Source organism: Delphinapterus leucas, chromosome 3 (genome assembly GCF_059928025.1).
Source record: "Delphinapterus leucas isolate spDelLeu-1000000601 "Yukka" chromosome 3, BTC_Dleu_Yukka2, whole genome shotgun sequence".
In the NCBI taxonomy this organism is placed as follows: Eukaryota; Metazoa; Chordata; class Mammalia; order Artiodactyla; family Monodontidae; genus Delphinapterus; species Delphinapterus leucas.
In genome coordinates, this window is record NC_143131.1 from 118895086 (window position 1) to 118906128 (window position 11043).

Consider the following 11043-nt stretch of genomic DNA (forward strand, 5'->3'; position numbering starts at 1 on the left):
TAATTTTTTCAATTGTAAAACTCTACATCAAACATAGGAACAAATATTTCAATTTGATGTTAATCAAGAATAAAATGCCATTTTCCATATACCATCAGTTTCAATATGACTTAAAATCTGATTTTTATTCCACAAATAAGCACTTTGGAAATATGATTTGGGGGGTAAAATAGCTTGAAACACGTGAACTTATTTTTTTCTCAAGTAAAATTCTGTGGTATTGGATGTAGTGTACAATACTCACAATTTCAGGCACAAGGTGTCGCTCTTTACTTGGAGGAAATAGTTCATTCAAGGGTTGGTCTGAGCAGCCAGGAACTCCGCATTTAAAGACTCCATCATGCCGGATGCTACCGTTAAAGGATCCTTTGAAACTTCTCAAAAATTCAGTAAGATTTTTAACCCAAAACTGGAGTCTATGGTACTGTAAATGTAAAGAATCTTATTTGGGAAGTCAATGTATGCAATGTTCGCGTCTGAAAGAAGGGGATTGGACACTGGGCGACTGCTGCTGTCGCTTCTGCTTCTCGCAGCCTGGGAGGCGGGCAGCGGCCAGGTCTACTACTCCATTCCCGAGGAGGCCAAACACGGCACCTTCGTGGGCCGCATCGCCCAGGACCTGGGGCTGGAGCTGGCGGAGCTGGTGCCGCGCCTGTTCCGGGTGGCGTCCAAAGGCCGCGGGGACCTTCTGGAGGTAAATCTGCAGAATGGCATTTTGTTTGTGAATTCTCGGATCGACCGGGAGGAGCTGTGCGGGCGGAGCGCGGAGTGCAACATCCACCTGGAGGTGATCGTGGACCGGCCGCTGCAGGTGTTCCATGTGGAGGTGGAAGTAAAGGATATTAACGATAATCCACCGGTGTTCTCTCTCAGAGAACAAAAGCTGCTGATTTCTGAATCTAAGCAACCTGACTCTCATTTTCCTCTAGAGGGAGCTTCTGATGCGGATATTGGAGAGAATGCTCAATTGACCTACAGACTAAGTCAAAATGAGCACTTTTCTTTAGAATTACCAACAAATAGTAAGCAGACTAAAAGGCTGTCACTTACATTAAAGAAGTCTCTGGATAGAGAGAAAACTGCGGAACTTAATTTACTATTAACGGCTGCAGACGGCGGGAAACCGGAGCTCACTGGCACTGTTCATCTCTTCGTCCGCGTCTTGGATATTAACGACAATGATCCGGAATTTGAACAATCAGAATACAAGGTGAGATTGATGGAAAACGCAGCTAAAGAAACTCTTGTGATAAAGTTAAACGCCACAGATCAAGATGAAGGAGTCAACGGGGAGGTGACATACTCCTTGATGTCGATTAAGCCCAATGGAAAACGTTTATTTACACTACATGAAAACAGTGGAGAAGTAAGGGTCAATGGAACTTTAGACTATGAAGAAAACAAGGTTTATGAAATTGATGTACAGGCTACAGATAAGGGGAATCCCCCAATGGCAGGTCACTGTACAGTCTGGGTCGAAATCTTAGATGCCAATGATAACGCCCCTGAAGTCACTGTGACTTCCCTGTCTCTTCCAGTGCGGGAGGACACTCAGCCAAGCACGGTCATTGCGCTGATCAGTGTATCTGATCGCGACTCTGGTGCCAACGGACAGGTGATCTGTTCTCTAACGCCCAACGTCCCCTTCAAGATCATGTCCACGTTCAAGAACTATTACTCACTAGTGCTGGACAGCGCCCTGGACCGCGAGAGCATGTCTGTCTATAAACTGGTGGTTACAGCGCGGGACGGGGGCTCGCCTTCCCTGTCGGCCACAGCCAGCGTGTCCGTGGAGGTGGCCGACGTGAACGACAACGCGCCCGCGTTCGCGCAGCCCGAGTACACGGTGTTCGTGAAGGAGAACAACCCGCCCGGCTGCCACATCTTCACGGTGTCGGCGCGGGACGCGGACGCGCAGGAGAACGCGCTGGTGTCCTACTCGCTGGTGGAGCGGCGGGTGGGCGAGCGAGCGCTGTCGAGCTACGTGTCGGTGCACGCGGAGAGCGGCAAGGTGTACGCGCTGCAGCCGCTGGACCACGAGGAGCTGGAGCTGCTGCAGTTCCAGGTGAGCGCGCGCGACGCGGGCGTGCCGCCTCTGGGCAGCAACGTGACGCTGCAGGTGTTCGTGCTGGACGAGAACGACAACGCGCCCGCGCTGCTGCTGCCCGGGCCGGGCGGCGGGGCGGGCGCACTGAGTCAGCTGGTGGCGCGGTCGGTGGGCGCGGGCCACGTGGTGGCGAAGGTGCGCGCGGTGGACGCGGACTCGGGCTACAACGCGTGGCTGTCGTACGAGCTGCAGCCGGCGGCGGGTGCCGCGCACAGCCCGTTCCGCGTGGGGCTGTACACGGGCGAGATCAGCACGACGCGCGCCCTGGACGAGGCGGACGCGCCGCGCCAGCGCCTGCTGGTGCTGGTGAAGGACCACGGCGAGCCGGCGCTGACGGCCACGGCCACCGTGCTGCTGTCGCTGGAGGACAGCGGCCAGGCGCCCAAGGCCTCTTCGCGGGCGTCGACCGGCGCCGCTGGAGCGGAGACGGCGTTAGTGGATGTGAACGTGTACCTGATCATCGCCATCTGCGCGGTGTCCAGCCTGTTGGTGCTCACGCTGCTGCTGTACACGGCGCTGCGGTGCTCGGCGCCGCCCAGCCAGGGCGCGTGCGGGCCCGGGAAGCCCACGCTGGTGTGCTCCAGCGCGGTGGGGAGCTGGTCTTACTCGCAGCAGAGGCGGCAGAGGGTGTGCTCTGGGGAGGGGCCGCCCAAGACAGACCTCATGGCCTTCAGCCCCAGCCTTCCTCCCGGTCTGGATAGAGAAGTCGGAGAGGAAAGGCAGGAGGCAGGATCAAATCACCCTGGGCAGGTGAGTTCTATAGATTCCCCCCTTTTGAAGTCGCTGTTAAAATTTTTTAAATTCCAGTTTGTTTCAAAAAAATTTTTAATGATGCTCTATACTTTGAGTATCATTTTAAAGAACAACGTTTGTTCGTGAAATGCCAATGATACACATATACAATTTTAATCATATGAGGTATTAGGTTGTTTAGCCAATAAATATCCTATTTCTCCTAATGTTTTGTTAGAACATGTTTAAGAAAATGTAAGAATGACTTTCCTGTTATTTGATCTGTGTCACTTCATTTCAACTCTAACCCTCAGTAGTGTAGATAATCACTGTGGATTATTTCAATTTTACTTATCCTCTTTGTTTTTTAACAGGCTTTTGTCTTGATATTTTCACATTATTAGATCACTGACTTTTCTCACTTCAGGCTTGTATCAAAATTTTGACACTCTCTTAATTTGTTTTGAAGGGGTTTTCCTTTCTTTTTCTATGGTTTTAAACATTTATTGTCCATTGAATAATCTTTAGTTTTTCCTCTACCAATAAGATAAAACCTGTTTCCATATTACTTGCAGTAAAAAAATGCAGCCTTTTGTTCTAGTATGCTTATTTCATTGAAATAATATAACTAAAAGTTCTGTCCATTTTTAATTTTGTTCCATGAAGTGGGGAGAGATTTATGTACTATGTACTGAAACAGAACTTCCAGGTTTATGCTTCCAAAGTAACTAGGCAAATAAAATCATTCATATTCCTCAATCAAGTTATTCAAATTTGCTAAAGGCATGCATATAGGATTATAATATCTGCAATATATGCTAGCTGGCATTATTTCTTATGTTTCTGGATTTATGTGGAAAGAAGAAGTTAACTCTGTCAAAGTGAAGCCTATTGACATTTATCAATTTCATTCATCTCACATTTTAAAATTGAACTATAGTTGATTTACAATGTTGTGTTAATTTCTGCTGTACAGCAAAGTGATTCAAACATATATATATGTTTATTTATATTCTTTTCCATTATGTATCATAGGATACTGAATATAGTTCTCTGTCAGTCCCATTTTTTTATGCATTCCGTATATAATGGCTTACATCTGCTAACCTCAACTCCCTCATCTAACATTTTAAATTCCCTATCTTTAAATGCTTTATCGCTGGTGTTTGTAAAATTTTCTTTCCATGTGGTTTAACCACATCTGAAGATTCTAGCAAATATCATTTACCTCTAGGTCATCCTTCTAATTCAGTGGTTCTTAGCCACATGTAGGATGGTGGAATCACTGACCTCTTTGAGAATCTGATGAGAGTCATATGTGGCCATTCTCCCCTTAAAATTACACAGCATACCACTTAGCGTAATATTCAAGGATCCCATGCTGAAGCTCATTCTTGGACCTCTGTTTATGAAACTTTGTTTCTCAATATTAATTGTCTAAAAACATTCTTTATTCCAAATTAGGCAACAAGGTTAAAATATGAAATATTTCAGACTCAAAAGTGATTAAACCATCATATCACTTATGAAATTTTGTAAATATAAATAAATGTGGATGTTAGGTAGGACATACATTATAACCCATTTCCCAATGAAGTTCTTGGAATGACTGAACGTCATTTAAATTTAATAAAATGAAATTGGAATTTTTTTTACATCTTTATTGGAGCATAATTGCTTTACAATGGTGTGTTAGTTTCTGCTTTATAACAAAGTGAATCAGTTATACATATACTTATGTTCCCATATCTCTTCTCTCTTGCGTCTCCCTCCCTCCCACCCTCCCTATCCCACCCCTCCAGGCCGTCACAAAGCACGGAGCTGATCTCCCTGTGCTATATGGCTGCTTCCCACTAGCTATCTGCCTTACATTTGGTAGTGTATATATGTGAAATTGGAATGTTTTAAGTAAAGGTTAAAATTTTGCAAATCATTACTTTTACACAGTACATAAGTAATCAATGCACATTTTAGATAATTCCAAATTATGTGGATTAATTTCTATGGTACAAATTTAGTGTCTTTTATACTTATTTTTAATTTCAGGATTACATTCTATGATGTAAAATTGTAATTTCATCCTATTTTGTAATTTGATTGTTTAAGTATTAAGCTAAATTTAGATGTTCCTATCTGTTTAATAGTTTAATTATGTCTAACAGTGTGTGAGGACTACCTACACACTACAATAAGGTTGCTTACCAATTATGGTACATTGACTATTTTTGAAAATGGAAGATATAAAATGAAGAAGCTTGATGGTGATAGACAATTTAAATAGTCCAATAGCATCAAAATTCAAATATGTTTTTCATTAATTAAGAGCCAGTGTGGTAGTTGATTTAAGTTATTTTATACTTGTAGAACCATTCTTGGTTATTATTTTCTGATTCTATAAAGATTTAATTTCTCAGTTTCCTTTATTATATGTAAAAGGAATGGTGATAACTTATTGGTTTAAAGATTTTGATTTGAATTTAAATGAGCTTATAAATAATATATTTACTTGTTCACAACTAGCTGTGGGATCTTATCTGTGTTTTGTTTTCCCTTAAAGCTGGTCTTGAATTAATGAATAACATTATGAAGTCTTTTTATTCTCCCTTGAATCATAGTCACCATTGTGATTTTCTGAAGAGAAGAATATTCTGTGTAACTACTAACTGGCCTGAAAGGAAAGATTTAGATGGAAACTAAATGGTCATTATGAAGTTCATATTTTTTTGACTTTTGTCAATGAGATTGGGCTCCAAAACATTTCACGTGATCTTTTTCATATTAGTGCTCTACTGCCACTTCAGAATACTATGAAATTTGGAGGCTTTGACTCAACATTTTACAGGAAAATCCTTTACTCCTGCTAGAGTAAAATATTCCAGAATCCATACCGAAGCTTCATTTTTTCAACATATTATGTGAGTGAGGGCAGTTGTATGAAAAGTAATCACATTTGAGTATCAAGGAACCGAAAACATCTTCCATATTTATGATGAATTATAATATTCACCAGATTTATGAATAAAATAATTTATATGAATGAAATATTTGTTTCTTTTCCTTTACTAGATGAGGGAATTCTTGGCTTTCTCCTAAAGTCTTAGAATGAAGTGCTTTTGAAGGATGAAAATCATTACAAATGTGAATTGTAAGCAATATAAGGGCAGAGGTGATGTATATTATTCTTTATTTTATTGGCCATGATAGCTAAGGAGTAGCTTCTGACATGCCATATTTCAATGATTATTTTATGATCTACTTTGAAGCAGACTATTTTTAAAACTGAAGTATAATAGAATTATTGTGCTTTGTTAAAAATATCATGTATATTAAATAAATAGGCATTTACAAATGATCCATGAAAATATCCAAAAAGTCGAAATAGATTTAAAGTGAACCAAAAAGTGGCTAAACCAAAAAGAACCTCAGGATCTTTCTTGTACTTACATAATCAGTCACATGATGTCGCTGTACACTCAAAAGGTGAAAAGGGAAAACTTTTTCTCCACGCCCAGATTTCAACCATCCACAGAATAATCGACTCCATACTGACAGGAATGCTGGGTAAATTTTACTAAATATATACTTACAGAAGGGGAGACTGGTCATAAATGTTGGCAGGCGAGCTACCTCTTAAAACTGACAGTCTCACCTCAGAGATCTCTTTGTCTGCAATGGAGTTTTCCTGGCGAGGAGTCTTCGAAGCTCGGCGTCTGCTGCTCTCGCTTCTGCTCCTCGCAGCCTGGGAGACGGGGAGCGGCCAGGTCCATTATTCGGTCTCTGAGGAAGCCAAACACGGCACCTTCGTGGGCCGCATCGCCCAGGACCTGGGGCTGGAGCTGACGGAGATGGTGCCGCGCCTGTTCCGGGTGGCGTCCAAAGGCCGCGGGGACCTTCTGGAGGTAAATCTGCAGAATGGCATTTTGTTTGTGAATTCTCGGATCGACCGGGAGGAGCTGTGCGGGCGGAGCGCGGAGTGCAGCATCCACCTGGAGGTGATCGTGGACCGGCCGCTGCAGGTGTTCCACGTGGAGGTGGAGGTGAAGGACATTAATGATAACCCGCCGGTGTTCAGAGGAGAACAAAAGGTACTTATTTCTGAATCTGCTCCTCTGGACTCTCGTTTTCCTCTAGAGGGCGCTTCCGATGCGGATATCGGCCTAAACTCTCTTGTGACCTATAGGTTAAGTCTAAATGAGTATTTTACTCTTAAAGTAATAACGAAAACCGATAAAAGTATATTGCCTGAACTCATTCTTCGGAAGTCACTGGATAGAGAAGAAATGCCAGAACTTAATATATTGCTGACCGCTCTGGATGGCGGTAAACCCGAACTAACAGGATCTGTTCAGATTCAAATAACCATCCTGGACGTTAATGACAACGCTCCTGAGTTTGATACGCCTGGCTATAAAGTAGTGCTGTTTGAAAATATCCCAAACAACACCAGAGTGATTCAACTAAACGCTTCTGATCTAGACGAAGGACCAAATAGAGAAATTTCCTATGGAATCAGAATGATTCTGCCAGTGAGTGAGAAATGTATGTTTTCAATAAATGCAGAAACAGGTGAAATTAGGATTTATGGTAAACTGGATTTTGAAGAGAATAATGAGTATGAAATTCAGGTTAACGCTATTGATAAAGGGATTCCTTCTATGGCAGGTCACTGCACGGTCCTGGTGGAAGTTCTGGACCTGAATGACAATACCCCCGAGGTAATGATCACTTCGCTGTCGCTCCCAGTGCCAGAGGACGCTCAGGTGGGCACCGTCATCGCCTTGATCAGCGTGTCCGACCGCGACTCCGGCGCCAACGGGCAGGTGACCTGCTCACTAACACCCCAGGTCCCCTTCAAACTGGTGTCCACCTTCAAGAATTACTATTCGCTGGTGCTTGACAGCGCCTTGGATCGCGAGAGTATGGCGAACTATGAGGTGGTGGTGATAGCGCGGGACGCGGGCTCACCTTCCCTGTCGGCCACAGCCAGCGTGTCCGTGGAGGTGGCCGACGTGAACGACAACGCGCCCGCGTTCGCGCAGCCCGAGTACACGGTGTTCGTGAAGGAGAACAACCCTCCCGGCTGCCACATCTTCACGGTGTCGGCTCGGGACGCGGACGCGCAGGAGAACGCGCTGGTGTCCTACTCGCTGGTGGAGCGGCGGGTGGGCGAGCGAGCGCTGTCGAGCTACGTGTCGGTGCACGCGGAGAGCGGCAAGGTGTACGCGCTGCAGCCGCTGGACCACGAGGAGCTGGAGCTGCTGCAGTTCCAGGTGAGCGCGCGCGACGCGGGCGTGCCGCCTCTGGGCAGCAACGTGACGCTGCAGGTGTTCGTGCTGGACGAGAACGACAACGCGCCCGCGCTGCTGCTGCCCGGGCCGGGCGGCGGGGCGGGCGCACTGAGCCAACTGGTGGCGCGGTCGGTAGGCGCGGGCCACGTGGTGGCGAAGGTGCGCGCGGTGGACGCGGACTCGGGCTACAACGCGTGGCTGTCGTACGAGCTGCAGCCGGCGGCGGGTGGCGCGCGCAGCCCGTTCCGCGTGGGGCTGTACACGGGCGAGATCAGCACGACGCGCGCCCTGGACGAGGCGGACGCGCCGCGCCAGCGCCTGCTGGTGCTGGTGAAGGACCACGGCGAGCCGGCGCTGACGGCCACGGCCACCGTGCTGCTGTCGCTGGAGGACAGCGGCCAGGCGCCCAAGGCCTCTACGCGGGCGTCGACCGGCGCCGCTGGCGCGGAGGCCGCTCTGGTGGATGTGAACGTGTACCTGATCATCGCCATCTGCGCGGTGTCCAGCCTGTTGGTGCTCACGCTGCTGCTGTACACGGCGCTGCGGTGCTCGGCGCCGCCCAGCCAGGGCGCGTGCGGGCCCGGGAAGCCCACGCTGGTGTGCTCCAGCGCGGTGGGGAGCTGGTCTTACTCGCAGCAGAGGCGGCAGAGGGTGTGCTCTGGGGAGGGGCCGCCCAAGGCAGATCTCATGGCCTTCAGTCCGTGTCTTCAACCGTCAGGAGAAGATTGTTTAAGTCCTTCTAGTGAAGTAAGTCCTTGATATCATTCAAGTATATTAGTCATTTTGAACTTTTCGTGTATTAGCCCAACTTTTCAAGTAATATTAAATAATGAGATAAAGATGAAATGGAAGCCATGGATCTCCACATTTAAAATTTTTCTCGTTCTATAATTTTTCATATTATCTATGAATGGTTCGCCTTGAAAGATATAAGTACGTTTGAGTAAAAACTGTCTAGGTTCTGATAACTCAAATTTATTTTTAATTTGTACTTAATTTCATGATTAAAGAAAATTTGCAAGGTTAGTGCAGAGAGTTCCCAGATATCATTAACTGGATTCCTTTACTGCTCTTTATGTGCATAGGCTTGTAAAATAGCCTTGTTGTCCACCAATCTAATTCCAGTAAATCTCCTTTTGAGTATTATAACAATAATAAAAATTATGTTATTATTGCTAAGATGAATAATTTTATGTTATTCCCATTGAGTGCCTTCTTTCTTTCAATTGGGATTGGCTACAGCATTGTTCTTATTTACATAAATATAATAACATTAAAATAATATAATAGCCATCTAAAGCAGGATACACCTTATTTATTTATTTATTTATTTTTTGCGGTACGCCGGCCTCTCACTGTTGTGGCCTCTCCTGTTGTGGAGCACAGGCTCCGGACGCACAGGCTCAGCGGCCATGGCGCACGGGCCCAACCGCTCCACGGCATGTGGGATCCTCCCGGACCGGGGCACGAACCCGCGTCCCCTGCATCGGCAGGCGAACTCTCAACCACTGTGCCAACAGGGAAGCCCTAGTATACACCTTATAATTGATGGTTTACAATAATTTACTTGCCTTTTTTTCTTGGTAGCACACAAGTAATGGTGCATCTTACAATTAATAACATTTCTTTGATTCAATAAAACATAAGAGTACTTATTGGTCCCCTATTATTTTCCAGGACCTGTTCTAGGATCTTTAACTGTATTATCTTATTTAATTATCATATCACTCTTATGGTGCAGGTACAATATTTATCATCGGAATTTTACTTTTAGAAGTCTGAAACTTAAGCCACATAGACTGTGCAAAGTGGCTCAAACTCAGTTTTGAAGGATCACCAACTCGTTATGGCGTACTACTTCTCTGACACAATTATCAGGTGAACCTTCTAAAGTGCATTTTACATCTTGTAACTTTCTTCCACACAAAGCCTTTCCATAGTGTCTTTTAGTGAGAGGGAAAGAAGCAAGTAAAGAGGGAGATACTGAAGATGGGACAGGCAGAGAAAGAATGAAGACGAAGACGAAAAATATGAAAGAGAATAGAATAGAGAAAAAAATAAGAGCATAGGGTTGGCCATAAAAGTGGGGCGATTTTTCCTTAGTAGGGAATGAGTAATAGAGAATATAAAGAAAAATGTTGACATAAGAAGAGAGCCATTGTGTTCATATTTGATGACTTTTATCTCTGGGTAAATCATCTGAGGAACAGGTTGTGGGAATGAGGCTGGGAATTTGAGAAGAGAGAAGAAAATATGGAAGAATCTCTGTAGGCAGGAATTACAAATTCACTTGAGGGCTCAACTGAGGTAAAGGTGAGAGTAAACTTGTAGAGAATATAGTAATCCTGGTTAAGTGACTAACACACTGAGAAGCTCAGTAGAAGGAATGGAGAAAATGGATAGTTAGGCTGTGTGTTGGAAGCTGAAGAAAATGTTAGAGGGGTGCTATAAGTAGGTGTGTGCCTTTAGGGTGTCTGGAAGGGCATGTTTTAAATGATTGACTGTGTAGTCTAGGTTAGGTGGAGAGATAAATGAGACAGGTAGGGCCTGATAGACAAGAACTATTAGAACCAAAAAACTATTCCCATTATAAGAGTAAAGGTATGTTAATAAAAGTAATGGAGCAATGAGGAGGATGAGGGTGAGAGAATACCAAATGCTCTACTCACATTTTCAGAGGGGAGCAAAGATTCAGAAATGAACCCAACTCTTATTTCCTGCAGAGTTGTGCACAAAACAGGCAAGAGAATTATTGGGGCTATGTTCTTTCTTTCCTAGCCCTATTTGGCCTGGATCTTGGTAAGTTGGTAAAGATAGGTACAGTATTAGATAAAAGTAAGAGCCCCTTCCTTTCTTCCTTGCTAGAGATGTGTTAACATCTGTATATACCTGTTGTTACTTGGAAAATCAGTCAGT

The 11043-nt window shown here is 44.8% G+C and overlaps 2 protein-coding genes across 2 annotated transcripts; both read left to right on the forward strand.

Moving 5' to 3' along the window:
* The first annotated feature begins 435 nt into the window (after nucleotides 1-435).
* LOC111171192 (protocadherin alpha-11-like) lies at nucleotides 436-2994 on the forward strand. The gene has a single exon (XM_089909386.1). The coding sequence runs from the start codon at nucleotides 458-460 to the stop codon at nucleotides 2984-2986; it is 2529 nt and encodes an 842-aa protein (XP_089765512.1). The 5' UTR covers nucleotides 436-457; the 3' UTR covers nucleotides 2987-2994.
* A 3349-nt stretch (nucleotides 2995-6343) lies between these two features.
* LOC149749655 (protocadherin alpha-12-like) lies at nucleotides 6344-8886 on the forward strand. Its single transcript, XM_089908580.1, has one exon. It carries the CDS (start codon nucleotides 6448-6450, stop codon nucleotides 8884-8886), a length of 2439 nt encoding a protein of 812 aa, XP_089764706.1. The 5' UTR covers nucleotides 6344-6447.
* Nucleotides 8887-11043: the final 2157 nt, after the last annotated feature.

Excerpts from the sequence above, each read along its gene's own strand:
- LOC111171192 (XM_089909386.1), top strand. The coding sequence starts at position 458 with ATGTATGCAATGTTCGCGTCTGAAAGAAGGGGATTGGACACTGGGCGA.
- LOC149749655 (XM_089908580.1), top strand. The coding sequence starts at position 6,448 with ATGTTGGCAGGCGAGCTACCTCTTAAAACTGACAGTCTCACCTCAGAG.